Source organism: Mercenaria mercenaria, chromosome 12, assembly GCF_021730395.1.
Source record: "Mercenaria mercenaria strain notata chromosome 12, MADL_Memer_1, whole genome shotgun sequence".
Classification (NCBI taxonomy): Eukaryota; Metazoa; Mollusca; class Bivalvia; order Venerida; family Veneridae; genus Mercenaria; species Mercenaria mercenaria.
Genome location: NC_069372.1, coordinates 72853120 through 72875673, shown reverse-complemented (window position 1 = coordinate 72875673; position 22554 = coordinate 72853120). Strand labels below are relative to the sequence as shown.

Below are 22554 nucleotides of genomic sequence, written 5' to 3'. Positions count from 1 at the left end.
CCCTTAGTTTTTTCTTAAAAACTTATTTTAATTTTTTTATAATTGACCGTAGGGAAAAACAAGCCCACTTTTCTGGGGTACAACATAGTTTTTACTTCAATTTTTAGGTGTTTTTAAGGTTTCTTACCGGGTAAGGTTTTTTTTGTGGACTTAAAAAAACAAAACACTTGTTTTTCAAAACAATAAAAAAATTAAAATTCCTTTTGCAAAACAGGTGCTAGAGTAAAGAAATTTGTTTTGGGGACGGGCGTTTTGTGCTTCTTGCCTCTTGTTAACCAATCAGAATGTTTCCACAATTATATCTTCGTTATTATAAACGCCTAGCTCTAACTGAAGGTTGGGTTATCCAGTCAAAAAATAAAGGTTATTTTTAGCTCTATAGAGAGCAATGCGTCCGCGTCCACACCTTGGTTAGTTTTGGTGCACTTTCACTTTATCTCTGTTATTACTTGATGGATTTGCTTCCAACTTGAAGTAGAAATTTCTTTATCATCAACCACATCTATGACACTTGGGTTAAAGTCTTTCCAGTTTTAGTTTACCCTTTTTTTACAGTTATTTTTTTTTGGTTTTGCATTCCCTCAATCACTGTTATTGCTAAATGAATTTGATTCAAACTTAAAATATTTGTTCTACATCAACATCCACATCGTATGACACAAGGTCCATAAATCTGGCATCAAGTTTTCATGAATTATGCCCCCTTTTTTGTTTTGAACCTAATCGGAGTATTGTAAAGTGAATGGTCAGGTCGGTTTTCCTCGTCCTGCGTCAACATTTTTTTCTTAAACTTTTCCCCTTGAAAAATTTCTGGTGAGAATTACACCAAATTGGCCGTGCATCCCCGGGTTTGGGCCCCTATTTAGATGTTAAAAAGTTTCTATAGGAACTTTGAGCGCCCCCAGAGGTAAAATTGAAAAAACTTTAACTGCTTGTGGTTCTTCATCAAAAATTTGGGCTGTGCATCATTATAAAGGGCCTGAAGTTTTTTCAAAATGGACAAAAAATTTGGCCCCCTTTTTATCCGTTCCCCTAGGGTACCCGGCCCACCTTGGGTTATTTTTTACATATACCAATTTTTAAAATGTCAAATAGGTCAAAATTTTAAACCTGTCCCCAAAGATAAAACTTTTGAAAAAATTAATATTAAACCGTTTCCATGGCAACTGTCATTGAAAAATGATCGGACCAAATCAAAATTTTAAAAAATCATAAATTTTTTCCCCTTTTAATTTTAGGCAACTAATTATATCAAATAAAGGTTATGCATTCGTTTATTTGTTAACAAAAAAACATATTTTCTTATTTGCATTTTTATATTCATAGTTGTTTTTTTGGGGAGTAAGTTGTTTAAATATGCATGACCGTAAGAAAACAGACAATTTAAGTGGTACTCTTTAAAATTTTTTGTGGTGAATGCTACAAAAAGGGGGGGGGGTAAAAAAGTAAAAAAATGAAAAAGATAGATTTTAGATTTTGCATTAAGAACGTCTGAATATGTGCTAAAGGCATAAGATGTATGGAAAAACCCTTTTAAAATTTAAAAAATTATACATTGTTTCGATTTTAATAGTCCCGGAATGGAGGAATAAATTTTTTTGTAAAAAAAGTCATTTGAGTTCAAAATATTATACTAAAGGTTAACGTTAAACTTTCAGTTTTTGTTTTTCGTTTCTTAAAGTGATGTTTTATGCTTATTTAAAAAATGCAGTCCTAACCATGCAGATTAGTTTTTTTCAATTTATGCTCAGCATTGTACACAAGTGTGTGCGTTTTGTGATATATGTCTATGGGGATGAAAATTTCATTGTTTTGTGATTTCTTTGCTTTGCTACACATAATCATGTACTAATTACTCAGTATCTGATACTAAATTTGCTTCTATCGTTGTGATAAACTGATTCCCAACTGTCAACTGAATCACACAGCTTAAATATCTTCATCACAATCAGTTCATAACGCTCAACTTCAGTCTCGGTATCACTTTCATCTGTATCGTCGTCGCCTCCAAGCTCAGTGATCATCTCTTCCAGTACACCAACCATCTGAGGCAGCAATATGTCCCTTCCAAACCATAAAGGTTCAATCAGGCCTGTGTCATCCTTTGTCCATTCATATTCGTCTGATGCCTGAGGAATATCAGGATATGATATGTGTGAGCTCTTCCATATCCCGACCAGATTGTTCACTCTACGGATGTGTTGAATCAGGCATTTCTTACATGGAGGCAACACAGATAAATCAACATTCTTGAGTGTATCTGAGCTGTCATCGCAGATCTCTTTCATTTTCAGCAACCTTACTTGATCCACTGAATCCACCCTTGTATTTCCATACATGGCACATCTGAAACAAGTCCATTTCAGAAACAAGGTCATCTGAAACAGTCCATTCGTTTCCTAATTCAGCAATTGAGCCTACACTTCTCGGTCTCTTTTCCATCACTTTTATTGGTTTCACATGTCTCTTCCCTTTGAAGTACTGGTGGAAACACAGCCGCATTAGTCTAAGGAGTGCAGATCTGTACTCTTCTGTTAAGCCGCTAGCTACTTCTTCCATGTTGTAAAGTTTTCTATTGTTACCAGAACCAGTGTCGAATACTATTTTGCATCCTTAAATTTGTCAATATAGAACAAAAGTATGAAGGATATGTCACTATCTGGGGTACGGATTTGAATATTCTTGTAGCCATGGTCTTTTCCATATAACGCATACAAAACAACTCTGGTGTCTGTTTCCTCCTGCGTAGATTTGAGAGTTTCAATAGCTGATTTTTCGGTTGTTTCGCCTCTGTTGGAGTGTACTGCTATGCTTCACCGTCACATATAAGGATAACTTTCCTCTCTCCGGAGACCTGCAAATAACCTGAACTAGTTGTTGCTTGCCTGTTCTCATCATTTGAGAGAAATGCCTTCCAATCAGCTGGCCTCTTTGTGTTTTCTCCTTAATTAAAAAAGTGTCCCCAAATCCTCAATGCTTTCGTCTTTCCATACTTTTCACAGACCCTTCCTTTTACATGCCAGTACTGAATATGTCATCTGCCTTTCTAGGCGTCATATTAAGTAGCTTCTCAGATATCTGTTTAAAACTTGGTGGTACCTCTTTAAGCGAATGGAGAAGTGCATTTCCGTCTTCAATTACAAGAATCCCTTGTGGAATATTGGCATGATATATACCTTCAGTAACATGCTTTAGCCCTTTAGACTTATCTGTTTGGGTCAAGAATCCATCAGTTGTTCCAATACTAAGTGAGACAGATGTCAATGGGTATTTCAATAATTCCTCTACATGTATATCAATCTGCCGGTCTGGTCTTTGCGATTGCACAAGAAGCTGCATATAAAAATTTTCCCTCGTTTTATATATTGTCAACTTTGTTATAGCGCCTAGAAAGGCAGATGTCATATTCTTCGCGTTTTAAAAAGAATGTTCTGTGAAAAGTATAAAAAGACAGTTGAGTTTGGGGGGAAAAACTTTTTTTTAAATGGGGGAAAAAAAAAGGGCCCCGTTGGGAAGGCTTTTCCACAAATGATGAGAACAAGCAAAATAGTTCGGTATGTGCAGATCTGGAAGACGACAAATATGAAAAAGAAATCGCAAAAGGGGGGGAAACATTATCCTTATATGTGTTGGTGAAGCATGGGTGGGCCAGTGGTCTAGTTGTAACACGCTTGGCTGAAATCCAGAGGCCCCGGGGTTTTTCGAATTGGGGCCGGAATGGAAATTTTGAGATGCTGGATAATAAAATTAAAAATAATATAAATCATTAACCGCAAAGACGGCGAAAAAAAAAGAAAATCAACTATTGAAACTCTAAAATTACGCAGGAGGAAACGCACCAGAGTTGTTTGTATGCGTTTAGGGAAAGACCATGGCAAAAATTTACAAACCCGTACACCAGTAGTGAACATATTCCCATACTTTGTTCCATTGAAAAATTTCAAAGGGATGCAAAATATTTTTAACACTGGTTTTGGTAAAAAGAAAAACTTTACAACATGGAAGAAGTAGCAGGGGCTTAACAGAAGAGTACAGATCTGCATTCTTGATTCATGATACTTGGTTGGCCCCACTATACTTCAAAGGGGGTGTACAATTGACTAGGGGCCCTTATTTTATATGTTTTGAAAAATGCAAGTATTGCACATTTTTTGTAAATTTTGAGTTTTGAGGAAAATGTCAGTTTCACGCATGAAATCCCTCAGTTTTTCTGTATTTCATAATTAAATTTCCATGAAAATTTCATTAAATTTGTTAATAAAAAGAAAGTTATATTTTATAAATTCTAATTTATTTTTTTACCCCAAAACCCATAAAAGGGGCCCTAAATTTGTCAATTTAATTTCGGCCAAGTATTAGATTCCCCGGGCTAATCTTAATCCCGTAAAAGAAATAGTGGAGCCCCACGGTTTAAAAAAGGAACCCCATGAAAAATTTAGTATTTGGGGGGGACATTATCTTTTAATAACGGGGACTAGATTGCTTGCCAACCACCTTACGATTTTATAGGAACTATTCAAATTATTTCTTGCAGAAATTTATGCTCGATCGAGGTAAGAAATTTATTTGTTAGATTTTTTGTATAATTTTTGCATTACGATTTTTATTTGGAAAAATTTTTGTGCTTCTACAGAATTTTGTAACTTTTTACTTTTCGCATGTGATTTTAGCGTTTCGGTATTTGGATAATTTTTTAAATTTTTTAGATTTTGTAATTATTTGAAAAAGGGTTAAAATGTTTCATTTATACAAGAGTAAATTTTTACTGAAATTGTACTGAAAATTTTAAAAACACTGTTTCAAAAATTTTGTCAAACATTTTTTAATTTGGAACGGGGATTACTGCATTGTATTGTTATGTTAAATTTAGGAAGCGTGCCATGTTTGTAATATTTTTTGTAATTTTTAATGGTGCCAGTTATAGACATTAATTAAAAGCCGTTGTAGTGTTGGTTTTAAATTTTTTATGGTGCCAACTTCATATAACGTTTGATTTACATTGAATTTTTTTATTTTTAGTTGTAAAATAGCTGCATTTATCTGCCCCTATTAAAAATTTTTCATTATATTTTCATATCTTTTTCAATTTTAAATTTTGTCTTTTAAATAAGGAATCTTTTTAATAAAGGGAAATAATTAATGACGATTTATCATGTGACTTTTAACTTAGTGACATAATTTTGAAAAGTGCACATTATTTATGGGCCCACGGGGGTTGGTGACCCCCAAAGGGGCAGTTTTTGCCCGACTTATTTGTTTTCCCATGGTGCTTACCATAGTTTTTAAAATTTTTGCTTCTTCCCGCCAGACGATTTCCTGGGGATGTCTAACCCGGAAGGACAATGCCCGAGTTCACTGTCTTTACCGCCTGGGTGTGAATTCCCCGCGCAAGCACGTCCCATGGTTTTGCCGTAAACCCAAAGCGATGATTTTTTTATCCGAAGTCAGCTCAGGGATGCAATCACTACCAAGGGAGCAACACGGAATCAACGATTACGGGAAAGGGACTGAATTTAGAAATGTTTTTTTTTGTGTACTTAAAATCACAAATTTCATTAAAGACCTGTGTCAGTCAGATTAAATGGAAATATAAGAAAAATTTTTTATCTAGGATACTGAAAATTTTTTTTTTTCTTTCTTTAATCAGTTTTTTTTTTCTTTTCATATCTTTCAATTGTTAATAATCATCTTTTGTAAAAAAAAATCTGTAAATTTGTAAAGGGGGTTGATTTGTTCTGATTGGTTTTCGTGCCGGTACGGCCCCTTCCTTTTCACGGGACATTGAAAACCAACAAAAGTGATGGAAAAAAGGGGGGCCCAGTAGTGTAGGCAAATTGTGAATTTTGGGAATGAATGGACTGTTTCAGATGCCTTTTTTTGCAGTGAAAAAAATTTGGGAAAAACGCTTTACTATGATTGTGTGAAGATATCTGGGTATTGATTCAGTGGATCTAGTATTCGGGATCAAGTAAGCTGAGAAATGAAAGGGAAAATCCTTACGCCAGATGATCCAAGAATGTTTATTTATCTATGTTGCCTCCATGTAAGAAATGCTTGATTCAACACATCCGTAGAGTGAACTAGCAGGTCGGGTTATGGAAGCGCTCACACATATCATATCCTGATATTCCCCAGACATCAGACGAATATGAATGGACAAAGGATGACACAGGCCTGATTGAACCTTTATGGTTTGGAAGGGACATACTGCCGCCTCAGATGGTTGGTGTACTAGAAGAGATGATAACTGAGCTTGGAGGAGACAACGATACAGATGAAAGTGATACTGAGACTGAAGTTGAGCGTTATGAACTGATTTGTGATGAAGATATTTGAGCTACGTGATTCAGTTGACAGTTGGGAATCAGTTTATCACAACGCTAGAAGCAAATTCAGTATCAGATACTGAGTAATTAGTACATGATTATGTGTAGCAAAGCAAAGAAATCACAAAACAATGTAAATCTATCATATCCATAGACATAATATCACAAAACTGCACACACTTGTGTACAATGCTAGATGCATATAAATTGAATAAACTAATCTGCTATGGTGTAGGACTGCATATTGAAATAAGCATAATAACATCACTTTAAGAAACTGAAAAACAAAATACTGAAAGTTTAACGTTAAGCATTTACGATATAATATTTTGAACTCAAATGACATTTTAATCATATATATTTACCCCATCCACTTCCGGTGGTACTATTCAGTCAACACAATGTATAATAGGTCCCTTACATCTTATACCAATTATGCACTATATTCAGATGTCCGTAATGCAAAATCATAAATCTAATCTTATTTCATTTTTGTACTATTTTACCCCACCCACTTTCGTATGCATTCACCACGGAAATTTTAAAGAAGTACCACTTACATTGTCCTGTATGCATAGGTACTGGTCATAGCTAGTATTTAGAACAACTTACACTCCAAAAAACAACTGCCAATACTACTTCTAGACATATTTCTTCCCAGAGAGCATTTTGTTCACCCTTGCTCATAAAGAAAAGTAGCATGAACCTAGATTCAGTGAGTGAGGCGGATGGTATACTGGAATTAGGAGCCAAGAAAGCCTTAACATCCTCGCATCTGTAGAGGTGTTGTCATGAATCATTAGAGACTTGACCAACCTTTGCCTGTAATATTAATATTATTCTATAAAATAAAGAAATTACTAACTTAATGACAAACAAAAAAAAACTTTCTTGCTCCAAAATCACTGGAAAAATATTTTCTGGTCTCTGTCAGATAGTAAGGTGTTAAAACAGGGTGGCCGTTTGGATATATTTTGTCTGCTAACAGAGAACAGTTGTCAGGAAAGGACCAATTTGGCGCATAAGCCTATAGTTCAAGCGTCGTTCTGGTGACCAAAAAAACCTGATTCAATGTAACATATTTTACTACTGTTATCAACCACAAACTGTGTATGAAGACAGTGCTAATTTCTATGGCCTGAATAAAATTTGTGTTGGTTATCAGTAGGACTATATCTTTCATGGCTGGTGCCATCTATGGCTCCAACAGTGGCTTGTAGTTTAGGGCAACGTCCCCGCAACTGCTGCCACTCGTTCTTAATACTTGGTCACTGTATATACGTTGAAAGTACGTTATAAAGTAAAACAAGAGCACCGCCTTGCGGGTGCTGACGCTCATCTGATTTTTTTGTATAATAGAAAAATTGTCCTACCCATGATTTTCTAAGTCCAAAAAGGGCCATAATTCTTGCAAAAAGCAGGATGGAGTTATGTTTCTTGATGTACAGAGTCAGCTTATGATGGTGAACAACTGTTGCAAGTTTCAAAGCAATAGCTTTGATAATTTAGGAGAAAAGTTTACCTAAACAAAACTTAACCAATAAATCTGATATTTTCTAAGTCCAAAAGGGGCTATAATTCTTGCAAAAAGCAGGACAGAATTATGTTTCTTGCTGTACAGGGTCAGCTTATGATGGTGAACAAGTGTTGCAAGTTTTAAAGCAATAGCTTTGATAGTTTATGAGAAAAGCTGACCTAAACATAAAACTTAACCAAGAAATCTGATTTTCTAAGTCCAAAAGGGGCAATAATTCTTGCAAAAAGCAGGACAGAGTTGTGTTACTCAATGTACAGGGTCAGCTTATGATGGTGAACAACTGTTGCAAGTTTCAAAGTAACAGCTTTGATAGTTTAGGAGAAAAGTTGACCTAAACATAAAACTTAACCAAGAAATCTGATATTTTCTAAGTCCAAAAGGAGCTATAATTCCAGGATGGAGTTATGTTTCTTGCTGTACAGGGTCAGCTATTGATGGTGAACAAGTGTTGCAAGTTTCAAAGCAATACCTTTGATAGTTTAGGAGAAAAGCTGACCTAAACATAAAACTTAACCAGGCAACGTCGACGCCGATCAAGCGATAATAACTCATTTTTTCTCTCAAAAATTCAGATGAGTGAATGAAAAAGAAGTAACTCCGGAAAAAATAAACGAACTTGAACCTGCGAAAAACAGGGGCATGCCCACTTATGTTCGTTTTGTATACACCATGGAAACTGTAGAGTTTACAAAGTACAATTTTTATGTCCTTGCAATATTATAGTTCAAAACGAGGCATGACCAAGATGATACCCTCGACGATAAGTGCTCGTCTTCTTAATGTTGATGATTTACACGAAGTTTTATTTGAATGAGCCTGCAGGAGGAGTTGCGTACACAAGGTAGAACTGTAGTTGGAATATTATGGTTGAAAAAGGGCAAAACATCAGAAAAAAATATTCTGACAAGAACACAGACTAATATTTCCTCACACTAAAGTTTAGCAGGGGAGTGTTTTAAAATGGTGCAATACGGGTATTTCCTCACATTCATGGTTAGCTGCAACCAGTGTTCCGAAACAGTGGATCAGAGGTATTTCCTCATAATTATCTTTTGTTTGACATCATTCGTCTTCCACCTCTGATTCTTGTGGGGGAAGTTGGCAGTTATTTGTGAAGAACAGGTTTGTACTGGTATAGTATCCACGAACACTGGTTAAGTTACCTAGCCACCACTGTATAACTGAAATGCTGTTGAAAAACGGCGTTAAGCCTGGAAACAATGGAACTGGGGTATTTCCACATGCTCTTATGCCCATGTAGGGTTGTCAGCAAAGTCATGACGAATTGTAAACGTATTTCCCCAATAATATTATTGTATATAGGAAAGTAAAATGAAAACAAAAAGCATAGCGTATAACTCTTTAATCATGAACTTTATGTAACTGCAGATATTCAAATCATATACCAATCATTCAGGCATACAAAAGTAAATCTATTTAAACACTTTTATCTGTATTTGTGAACAACCATAGTGTATCATTTCCCATGTGTTGGCTGCCTTTAACTAAATAAAACAATTTTCAAAAAAAAAACATACCACACTGATACATTAAGATATTTTCCAGGTTAGTGTTAGAATAAATGTACAGAAAAAATGGCAAGAGTGCCATGCTGGCACTACAGTCGCTCACCTGACCTTGAGGTTTAGACCAAACATACTGTACCATGAAAAGCAACAATTTACATCAAAAATAATAAGAAACATCTGTCCTGAAATATGATATATACGACCGAGGTAAGGAAGAGGCTGTCGAGTGGAACCACTTACACAAACTTGCGAAATGTCTATGCAAGGATGCTTCTGACCAAGTCTGACAATCATCCATAAAGTGGTTCATGAGAAGTTGTTAATTTTTTTTTTTTTTGTAGCTCTAACCAAAACTCTGTGCAGTCAAGAAAACCAAGGAAATTACAGACAAAGTTTGGTGAAAATTCATTAAGCAGTTCATAAAAAGTCATAGAAGTCATTTGAAGTTCTATTTTTAGGTCTTACAGTCCCTAAAATGGATCAAGTGGAACATACTTGACAGAGGTCTATACATGGATGCAACAGACCACGTTTGGTAAAATCTATCAAGAGGTTTGTGATGAACTGTTTAAAGGCTTTTTTTTTATATTTTAGCTTTGGCAGCCCGTATAACATGTCAAGTGGAAACATTTGAACAAATCTGGTAAGAGATTTATTCAAGGATGCTACTGAAATAATTTGATGAAAATCCATCAACTTGTTAATGGGGGTGGGGGGAGGGGGTGGGGGTGTCAAACAGAACCATTTATACACTCGAGAGAGGTCCATGTTACAGACCAAGTATGGTGTAATTCTGACGTGTAGTGTAAGAGTTTTAAATAAAAATGTTGATGCAAAGTGATGAAGGACTGACATATGACCATCCACCTATACTAATAGCTCATCTTAAATAAAGCTCAGATGAGGTAACAATTAAAGTGATCTAAGACAAGGACTTTTCACATGCTAAACATCCTCTTCTTTCGATTTCTACATATGACTGCCTTCCGAAAACTAAATAAAAATCTGAAAATCTGTTTGGTTAACAGTAAAATTGTGAACAAAATTGTTAATCCTTTGTCTGGAGATATTTCTATTTGAAGACACATCTAATTTAGGAAAACTGTCACAATGTTTAGAAGAAAATGAAAGCAACTTTCTTTTCCAAACCATCTATTTCAAGTATTACTGAAAACCCAGTGTAAGGCAAGTATAGCAGACATCCCAACTTTTTCTGAATGCCAAGTGGGAGTTTTTGCTTTCCAAAGTGGGAGATTGAGGTGTTCAAGTGGGAGATTTTATACCGCGGTAATAATGTTCGTGATAACGAAGATTTTAACAAATCTAATGATAATATAAACTTATTTGCCCTTATAAAATCACTGGTCTTAAAAAAATTCACTTGTCTATATCTTATTATTCATGCATTTTTAATGTTTTGGAACAATAATACATGAAGCCTTCTGTGCAAAATTAAATAGTTATGGCACTTTAAGCACTATGTCTAAATTCAAAACAGCACTGATAATTAAACCTGCACTTTTATTTCTTTTGTTGGAAAGAAGACACCCCAGGTGAATTTTACATGACAAACAGTACAGCTGTTAGAACTGTAAAAACAAAATGTATATAGCTAAAAGAATAAAAGTTCAAGCAAAAGAAAATTTACTGTTTGATTCTCATCCCTGTCAACCAGTATTTAAAACCCCTGGCTCAAATACTTTTATTGATCAAAATCCTGTTATCCAAAATTGAATGTCCGGGTATTGATACACTTTCGTAGATTTGCCTAAATCTCCAGTTAAAAGGATGTGTTTGACAAATTGTTATGATGCAAAGACAGTTTAACAGCATTTGATAGTAAGTGATATTAAAATTAACCATGACATTTCCTCTTATCAAAATGATTTTAAGAGAAATGTTTTTTAAAACCTGGCAGGTTGACTCGGCGACCATCTACTTTCGATTTCAAAAAGTTACAGAAAAAGGTAAAAGCCAGTATAATTTCTAATCTAAATTTGATTGAATTTAATTAGATATCTAATGTCTGGATTTTAATTTCAATTGTGACACATTTATCAACACCTGGCTTTGTTAAATCGTGTAATAAACAATAATCAGCACGGGTAGAATAAGGTGCAAAAATATCCGAAAGCTGTTGTTTACAGACTCGTCAGTAGTGATACAGTATCACATAGGCGCAGAGAAGTGGATTATTTCATAATTTTTGTGTGTTTATGTTGTTTTGTTGTTTTTTTTTTAATCGGGAGATTGAGACTTCTGATCGGGGTGATCGGGTTTTACAACCAGAATCGGGAGAAACCCGATCGGATCGGGAGAGTTGGGATGTCTGGTATAGGAATTATAAATCTGTGAAATGAAATATCCACTCATCAGGGAGAACACTATTTATAAAGCTTGAATTCCTGTAAGTGTTAAATATATTATACATTCTACCTTGATAATTGATTTATACGCAATTGCTCTAAAGGTAAATATTGTTATTTTCCCACTATGTACATGATGTAAAATATTAATATTTTCATTATAATTACAGTATAAAGTTGGATGATTATACTGTAAGAAATGGACCTGTATTCATCAAGTGTTTAAAATTAGAAACCTTAAACTGCCTCAGTAGTCTAGTGGTAGAGTGTCCCATTCGAGTGCTGCCTCGACAGCCTAGTGGTAGAGTGTCCCATTAGAGTGCTGCCTTGGCAGCCTAGTGGTAGAGTGCCCCATTAGTGCTACCTCGACAGCCTAGTGGTAGAGTGCCCCATTAGAGTGCGGCCTCGGCAGCCTAGTGGTAGAGCACCCCATTAGAGTGCGGCCTCGGCAGCCTAGTGGTAGAGCACCCAATTAGAGTGCTGCCTCGACAGCCTAGTGGTAGAGCGCCCCATTAGAGTGCCGCCTCGGCAGCCTAGTGGTAGAGCGCCCCATTAGAGTGCTGCCTGGCAGCCTAGTGGTAGAGCGCCCCATTAGAGTGCTCCCTCCACAGCCTAGTGGTAGAGCGCCCCATTAGAGTGCTGCCTCGACAGCCTAGTGGTAGAGCGCCCCATTAGAGTGCTGCCTCGGCAGCCTAGTGGTAGAGCACCCCATTAGAGTGCGGCCTCGGCAGCCTAGTGGTAGAGCACCCCATTAGAGTGCTGCCTCGACAGCCTAGTGGTAGAGCACCCCATTGAGTGCTGCCTCGGCAGCCTAGTGGTAGAGCGCCTCATTCGAGTGTGGAAAGTCATGAGTTTGCTCCACAGCCACATTATATCAAAGATGTGAAAAATGGTCGCTTGGCACTCAGAATTAAGAAGATAGTACTAGGTCTGGTCAGCCCGGTGTCAGTATAATGTGACTGGGTGAGGTATCATGTCACGTGTCAACAGTGTGATATTCTACTGAAGCAACACTATAATGTTGGGCATTGTGCTCATTGCTACACTAAGACACTGTTGTTTATAGGAGTGAAAAATTGTTGAAAAAAAACAATAATCTGGAACACACTTAAGAATAGCATATATTCAAATTACGGATACTTTGTTTACTGCATAATTATACTGATGAAATTTTGCCGAGATGTCTTCAGCTGCAGAATGCATTCACATTTAACATTACATATATGGTAAGTTAACAATGACAGAACACAAAAAGAAAAATTAGCCGTTTAAAGTTTAAGTTTGCGACTTAACCCTTATTATGCTGGACATGACCGATTCTGCCTTGGCGACCAGTGTAGATCATGATCAGCCTGCGCATCAGTGCACTCTGATCAAGAGCTGCACTGTTCGCCATTCAGTCTGTATCTTTTTGGTAAGTACCCCTTTTAACAGTTCATTATAGAAATTTAGCAGGGTAAGGATTAAAATGTTGACAAACAAGAGTTCAGGGTAAGTTCGGTGACAGCATGGTGTAAGCATATACAAACTGGCATAAACAACTGCCTCTAACAACATAATGTGAGTCTAAGGTATCATTAACAATATCTTGAACAACTTTACATAAAGTTTCAAAACAATATAAAAAACAAAACAAGCAACAAAATAAAATATCGCAATAAACCTTGGTAAAATCACAGGCTTACATAAAATTATTCAGCAAACAACTGACTGTTTTCACCACATAAATTAATGGCAACAAAAATAGTCCATAAACCTACATGTAAGTACTTGTTTTGTTATCTTTTTGTCAAAAATGTATCATCACTTTTCTGGGAAAACAGTTTTATGCCAATTTTAGCCAGAAAATTTCAATTTGTGCATCCAACACCTGCACTTTCATTTCATCAGCTGGAAAAATATCTTGGCAAATAGCCGATCAGAAAATTGTGAAAGATCATTTAAAACTATTCAGGATTTTCCATTTTCTTGTGGGTTTTTGCTTTGAAAACCACATTACATATTTGGAAAAGTGACCATAACAGATATAGGAAACGTTTAAAAAAACCAACTCTGGTACATCCTTTAACTATCTGCCTAAATAATAAAGTCAGAAAGTTGCTCAATAATCTTGTGAATTTTTTTGTTGTTGTGTAATCTGAAATATAAATTATTATTTAGTTTTTTTTGCGTCTCCTGAAAAGTGAACAAAACTGAAAAAAGAGAATTTGACAGTCTGTGGAGGATAATATCTATTAACCTTATCTATAATATATATAACCTTTGGACAGCAACATCTTACTTGTACAGAGGTTGTTGCTCTAGAGACCTAGAGGTAAACTGGTCTAGTAGAACCTCACAGATGTCAGTTAACTGGTTCTATTAGATTATCTTCTACATCACATGTATATCATATATTGCACATAACAATCAACTACACTGGCATCTGAAAAACCAAAATCAAAACACATCTTTACATCATTAGTTCAAGCATTTTGTAAAAAGATACCAGCAGGTGGCATTTCAGGAAAAGCAGTCTTAATTTACAAAACTTAAACACAGATACTAACATGGTCAATATAACACAGACATTAAACAATGGTGGGGTTTATAATATATGCAGTGACAGGCATTCGAATCTTTTCTGTAACATTACTAAAAGATACATATTAATCATTCCATATTCAAATCTATTTATTTTGCATTATAACATGTGTATCTAAATATAGTTTCAACAAGAGCTCCAGCAAGCGGGGCAATATACGCCCAAAGGATTACATCATAGGATGGGAGCAAAATTTAAAGAACTTGACTGTTGTAGCCCAAAGGAGTGGAACAACAAAAGGTAAACTTCAAAAAACAAATCTAAGTTCACAAAAAAATATTCAAAGTCCACAAAAAAAAATCCTTATCAGGTACAGGTATGTAAAAATACACCTAAAAATTAGAGGTACCATCCATGTTGTACCACAGAAAAGTGGTCTCGATTTTTTCCTACGGCCAATAATAAAAGTTTCAAAATAAGCTATTTATAGTAACATAAAAGGAAAGTAATTAAAAAAAAAATTTATTGTAAGTGAACAAAAAAAGAGATCTGCCAAATAAAAACAAGAGCACGGCAATGCAGAGCATTATACACAAAGCAAGGTCATATATGACCTTTGACCCTTAAGTGTGACCTTGAACTTGAAGCAAGTCATCCAGAACATGCGCTCTGCACGTTATCTTGGTGTGGTGAACATTTCTGCCAAGTTTCTTTGAAATCCTCTCAGCAGTTCAAGAGTTACAGAGCGGACACAAAAGAAACTGATATGACTTTTGACCCCTAAGTGTGACCTTGACCTTGAAGCGAGTCGTCCGGAACATGCGCTCTGCATGTTGTCTTGGTGTGGTGAACATTTGTGTCGTTTCTTTGAAATCCTTCAAGGGGTTCAAGAGTTACAGAGCGGACACGAAACAAACTGATATGACCTTTGACTCCTAAGTGTGACCTTGACCTTGAAGCAAGACATCCAAAACATGTGCTCTGCACGTGGTCTTGGTGTGGTGAACATTTGTGTCAAGTTTCCTAGAAATCCTTCAAGGGGTTCAAGAGTTATACAGCGGACACGAAATTGCTAACGGACAGAAGGACACCAGCATCATAACATAATATGTCCCTTTGGGCATATAAAAACTGTTGAATATCTGACCTCTTTATTTGTCCATGTTACCTTGAACACTGAGTCACAGGCCCTAAACAAGAGGACCATGATGGTCCTGAATCGCTCACCTCTTTCCACATGTCCCAGTTTTGAGTATGATGTTGTTTTTTCTATTATTTGACATAGTGACCTAGTTATTGAGCTCATGTGACCCAGTTTCAAACTTGACCTAGATATTATCAAGATAAAAATTCTGACCAATTTTCATGAAGATCCATTGAAAAATATGGTCTCTAGAGATGTCAAAAGATTTTAATAATTTTAGACCTACTGACCTAGTTTTTGACCGCAGTTGACCCAGTTTCAAAACTGACCTAGATATCATCAAGATGAACATTCAGACCAACTTTCATACAGATCCCATGAAAAGTATGGCCTCTAGAGAGGTCACAAGGTTTTTTTATTATTTGACCAACTGACCTAGTTTTTTATGGCACGTGATCCAGTTTATAACTTGACCTAGATATCACCAAGGTGAACATTCTGACCAATTTTTATGGAGATCCATTCACAAGTATGGTCTCTAGAGAGGTCACAAGGCTTTTCTATTTTTAGACCTAATGACCTAGTTTTTGACCGCACATGACCCTGTTTCGAACTTGACCTAGATATCATCAAGATGAACATTCAGACCAACTTTCATACAGATCCCATGAAAAATATGGCCTTTAGAGAGGTCACAAGGTTTTTCTTTTATTTGACCTACTGACCTAGTTTTTGATGGCACGTGACCCACTTTCAAATTTGACCTAGATATCATCAAGATGAACATTCAGACCAATTTTCATACAGATCCCATGAAAAATATGGCCTCTAGAGAGGTCACAAGGTTTTTCTATTATTTGACCTACTGACCTAGTTTTTGATCGCATGTGACCCACTTTCGAACTTGACCTAGATATCATCAAGGTGAACATTCTGACCAATTTTCATGAAGATCTCATGAAATATATGGCCTCTAGAGAGGTCACAAGGTTTTTCTATTTTTAGACCTACTGAGCTAGTTTTTGACTGCACATGGCCCAGTTTCGAACTTGACCTAGATATCATCAAGATGAACATTCAGACCAACTTTCATACAGATCCCATGAAAAATATGGCCTCTAGAGAGGTCACAAGGTTTTTCTATTATTTGACCTACTGACCTAGTTTTTGATGGCATGTGACCCAGTTTCGAACTTGACCTAGATATTACCAAGGTAAACATTCTGACCAATTTTCATGAAGATCTTGTGAAATATATGGCCTCTAGAGAGGTCACAAGGTTTTTCTATTTTTAGACCTACTGACCTAGTTTTTGACGGCACGTGAACCAGTTTCGAACTTGGCCTAGATATCATCAAGGTGAACATTCTGACCAATTTTCATGAAGATCTGGTGAAATATATGGCCTCTAGAGAGGTCACAAGGTTTTTCTATTTTTAGACCTACTGACCTAGTTTTTGATGGCACATGACCCAGTTTCGAACTTGGCCTAGATATCATCAAGGTGAACATTCTGACCAATTTTCATGAAGATCTGGTAAAATATATGGCCTCTAGAGAGGTCACAAGGTTTTTCTATTTTTAGACCTACTGACCTAGTTTTTGAAGGCACATGACCCAGTTTCGAACTTGACCTAGATATTATCAAGATGAACATTCTGACCAACTTTCATAAAGATCCCATGAAAAATGTGACCTCTAGAGTGGTCACAAGCAAAAGTTTACGGACGCACGCACGCACGGACGCACGATGGACGACGGACACCGCGCGATCACAAAAGCTCACCTTGTCACTTTGTGACAGGTGAGCTAAAAACAATAGGGATTTTTCTCTAAAGGTATTTAACTATCGTGTAAAGAGTGAAATCTGTAGCTGTTACACATTCTGACATACAACCTAGACACAAAATAGTTAATGAACGGACAATGCCATAACATATTCAATGTCCCATTTTTATAACAGGGACGTGTAAGAAATACACTTAGCTTTTACCAGTAAACAGGAACGGTGAAAACTTGCTATGATCAACAAAATCTGTTAATCAATGTGAGCAAACTGTAACAAAAATCAGAAGTACACAATTTAACATATAAAACAATTACACAATAAACTCACATACATCTAACTAACTACATATATATTGCATGTTTTTGTATAAAAATATACTATTTTGTCAGCTAATTATCTACAATTTGGCCCCTTTTTCAATCTATATTGAATAAATATCACACTGTGTATGTGGAATTAGAAATTCAATATACTCTCATGTATGATAAGCACTATGCCATTAGTTAGTCTTTTTCCTACCTGCCATGAAAGGACTTGCCGGAATTCCCATTTCTTTTTTCACAGCTGGTTTTTACCCAGTTAACTTTTTTGCACAACTCTAAAATTCACATTCCAAATTGTACAGGACTTGTCCCCAAAAGATTAAAAAAAAAAAAAAAAACAAGAAACACTTAAAATATACATAAAAAAAAACACACAGAAAAACTTTTTTTTACATCACTTTTAACATTTTGAGAGAAAAAAACAGTCAAATGATCTTGGTTAAATGTTAAATGATTAATTGTATTTAAACTAAAATTCTAAGTAACAGGAGAAAACATTTAAAATGGAACTGGTCTGCACTTACATCGAGGGCTTAGTGAAAAACTATTGTATCTTCTTCTTTATTTATATACAGTTGCGGTTGTTTTGCACTAAGCCCACGAAATACTATATCTTGAAGAGCAGTAATTTAAATCAACTGATAATTTTCATTTTACAAAATACATCTCCAACATTGCTTTCTTCACTAGTATGCAATATACTAAAGTTGCAACACTTGGCTATTTTACATTAAATGGTTCAACATTTTATTAAATGATCGAATCAGGCTTTCCTACCCTGGATTAACTATCTCTGTAACTTTCTAACTACAGCAATCTTTGCATTTTGAGATGAAAAAATGGCCAAAATAAATGAGTTTCTCATTTTGAAAACGTATCATTGTAAGTTATGGTGTGTGCCATGTGACATGAATCATAAACTTTAATATTATTAAATTTTATGGTTTAGAATGCAATATTCAAAATCTATATGTAGTTGAGCTAGATATTTTAGTGAAACAAGGTACCGTATAACCCCGTTTAAACGCCCCCCGTGGGGGATGCATTTTGCGAAAAATTTGATCCAAACAATGTCAGTAACTCGTATAAACGCCCCCCTATTCATCCCAATTGATGCACTGACATAACCCGATACGTAATCGTACTGGGAATCTGTGTAAAGTCGCGCGCTGACTGACGTCATCAGAGTTAACTCGATCAATACTGTAGCGTTTATAGCGTGGCATATTCAGTACTTACACACAGATTTATTTGTGCCATGCCTGTTGACGTGACCAATTTTTGAAGGTAAGATTATTTTATTTTCCCCAAAAAACGTGGGGGGGGGGCGTTAATACGGGGTTATCTGTATGTAATAATTGCAGAGTCCTAAATTCACAACCTATTTGATTTCAAGACCAAATGTAAACCAAACATGAAAATTCAGTACAATTCATCTGGAAATATGATATTGAAAAATGCTTGTTAAAGTAAAAATCTTATATAAATATCAATGGAATGTTAAATTACCTTTAGGCATAAAAAAAATGTTTTTTTCCGTATCAACACCTACCCTAAATTTTTGGCCCAACCCTAAATGTTTTTATGGCCTTGGAGAATTTTTTTTTTTCAACAACTGCACTTTTTATGCTTTAAACATGGTCAGAGAAGTTAGATGCTCTAAAGATATAACCCCCTTATTTGTATTCATTTTCTGACATGAAAATAATTTCCGAAAAGTCCCACTTAATAAAAAAAAAAAATATATAAAAAATTTAAATTTACCAACCTACCTACCCTAATTTTTGTTTAGCATGTTACTGGAAACAATTTTTTATGCCTTACATCCATGATTTATGTTTTTTCTACTATGACATTTTATGAATTCAAGTGTAGTGTACTCAATGCATTTCATGTAGCATAAAAAAACATAAATAATTGTCAGTTAAAGAACAAATTTTAATATTTATTAAACTAAAATGCAATTAACAAACTATAATGCATAGCACTTATTATATTTTGTTTCCAATTTGTCATATTTTCTGAAGGAAAATGCTAGTTAGTGGAAAATATAATTCACAGGCTATATATAAATCAAATTTTATTAGTGATATGAAAGTTCGGGGCAATGTTGATATCTAAATCTTGCGCAATATCACAGACACTTGATAGGAAGTCGCCGCCAGGTACAAGTCACTCTAGAGCTTCTCTAGCACGGGCAGGCCTCTTGGACGACTCACCACCAAACAGCGATGAAAAGCTGAAAATAGAAAATAGATATATGAACTTCACATCATTGCCATATTAAAAAATTTGAATGGTGTTCATTGTGCAAGCTGCAATTTGCTTCTTGCTGAAGATGAATATAATTATACAAAGTGCCTTTTGAACACAAAATGACAAAACTAATTTATAACTAGAAATGTGTCCATGGGACACAGATGCCCCCACTACATGACAAAGGACACAGATCAACTTTGGGAAAACAATATGTTGCTATTTAAAAAAACAAGAGGGCCAAAATGGCCCTATATCGCTCACCTGTAATCATTGCACTTAAGGACAAGAAGGTCAAAAAATCATAATCAAGATCAATCAAAAGAATTATGAGAAAATATAGTTGAAATTTTCTTAAAGTTACCCTTCAAATAAAATTATTTTCAAATCAGGCCAGTAGTTTCATGCCCGAAAGATTACATCAGAGGAGGATAGGAGCAAAATTTTGACTGATGAAGCCCAAAGGACAGGAACAACAAAGGGAAGAAATTAAAAATGAATCTAAGTCCTCAGAAAAAATATCTAAGTCCAAATGACAGGAACAAAACAAAGGGAAGAATTTAACCAAAAAGAAAAAAAAAAAAATCTTACAAGGTACAGATATGTCAAAATACTCTTAACAAGAGCTGTCCATAAGACAGCCAAGCTCGACTATTCGAAATACTGTCCCAGAGGCAGGAAAATATTACCTAAAAAGGTTAAATATCAAAAGAGTTTTAAGTTCAAAAGGGGGAATAATTTGACCAAAATGCATATCAGTTATGGGTCTTGCTGCTATCAACTAGTTTTATAACCCCTAAGGCACATGTGAAGTTTCAATTCAATATCTGCATTAGTTTTGGAGAAAGAAACTCGCATGTAAAACTTTAACCAGAATTTTCTAAGTCCAAAAGTGGGCATAATTTGCCCAAAATACATGCCAGAGTTATGGAACTTGATCCAGTGAGGTTAGTAATTGGTCTAGAAAAAGAAAAAATAAGTTTCAAATCTATATGCCTTTTAGTAACAGCTGTATGTACTTGCACGCAAAACTTTAACCAGAATTTGCTAAGTCCAGAAGGGGGCATAATTTGGCCAAAATGAAGGTCAGAGTTATGGGACTTGCTGCTATCAACTAGTTTTATAACCCCGAAGACACATGTGAAGTTTCAAATCAATATCTGCATTAGTTTTGGAGATAATAACTTGCATGTAAAACTTTAACCAAAATTTTCTAAGTCTAAAAGGGGGCATAATTTGCTCAAAAAACATGTCAGAGTTATGGAACTTGACCCAGTGAGGTTGGTAATTGATCTAGAAAAAGAAAAAATAAGTTTCAAATCTATATGCCTTTTAGAAATAGCTGTATGTACTTGCACGCAAAACTTTAACCAGAATTTTCTAAGTCCAAAAGGGGGCATAATTTGGCCAAAATCAAAGTCAGAGTTATGGGACTTGCTGCTATCAACTAGTTTTATAACCCCGAAGACACATGTGAAGTTTCAAATCAATATCTGCATTAGTTTTGGAGAAAGAAACTCGCATGTAAAACTTTAACCAGAATTTTCAAAGTCCAAAAGTGGGCATAATTTGCCCAAAATACATGCCAGAGTTATGGAACTTGATCCAGTGAGGTTAGTAATTGGTCTAGAAAAAGAAAAAATAAGTTTCAAATCTATATGCCTTTTAGTAACAGCTGTATGTACTTGCACGCAAAACTTTAACCAGAATTTGCTAAGTCCAAAAGGGGGCATAATTTGGCCAAAATCAAAGTCAGAGTTATGGGACTTGCTGCTATCAACTAGTTTTATAACCCCGAAGACACATGTGAAGTTTCAAATCAATATCTGCATTAGTTTTGGAGATAGTAACTTGCATGTAAAACTTTAACCAAAATTTTCTAAGTCCAAAAGGGGGCATAATTTGCTCAAAATACATGTCAGAGTTATGGGACTTGACCCAGAGAGGTTGGTAACTGACCTAGAAAAAGAAAAAATAAGTTTCAAAGCTATATGCCTTTAATTGATGGCTGTATGTACTTGCATGCAAAAACTTAACCAAGGTGTGACGCCGACGCCGACGCCGACGCCAGGGTGAGTAGAATAGCTAGACTATTCTTCGAATAGTCGAGCTAAAAATTGGAGATACCATCCATGTTTTACCAAAGAAAAGTGGTCTCGGTTTTCCCAACGGCCAATAATAAAAAAGTTACTAAATAAGCTATTTATAGTAACATACTAGAGATCACAGAGTGATCTTGGCGCCCACCACTGAGCCATTTTTGAATGTTCCAAATTTCAAGACTAGCTCATGGTCAAAATCAACGTCAAATTTCATTTCAGTACACAACACTGTGCATGTGGTCCAAATTTGAAAGCTGTAGCTTGAGAAATGTGAAAGTAGGTCACTAGGTCAAAATCAAGCTCAAATTTCATTTCGTAACACAAAATAATGCATGTGGTCCAAATTTGAAGCCTGTACCTTCAAAAATGTGAAAGCAGGTCACTAGGTCAATGTCAGGGTCAAAGTTTTTTTCGGTGCACAAAACTATGCATGTGGTCCAAATTTGAAGGCTGTAGCTACAGAAATGTGAAAGTAGGTCACTAGGTCAAGATCAAGGTCAACTCATGTCAAGGTTCATCTTGCCACTCAAAACTATACATGTGGTCCAAATTTGAATGTTGTAGGTTATTGACAAGATTTTAAAAGCTTTTCCATATATAAGTCTATAAGAACCATGTGACCCCCGGGGCGGGGCCATATCTGACCTTTGGGGGATAA

General features: G+C 35.6%; 1 protein-coding gene across 9 annotated transcripts in view; it reads right to left on the bottom strand.

Annotated features, from left to right (window-relative positions):
- Window positions 1–9211: 9211 nt before the first annotated feature.
- Window positions 9212–22554, bottom strand: part of LOC123533571 (RILP-like protein 1) — an 86955-nt gene continuing 73612 nt past the window's right edge. For all 9 annotated transcript variants that reach the window (XM_045315261.2, XM_045315258.2, XM_045315259.2 and 6 more), the window contains one exon: window positions 9212–19777. Coding sequence is in view for 6 of the 9 variants with exons in the window: in XM_045315258.2 (XP_045171193.2) it covers window positions 19711–19777 (67 nt within the window). In the remaining 3 variants the exon portion in view is untranslated. The remainder of the gene's footprint in view (window positions 19778–22554) is intronic.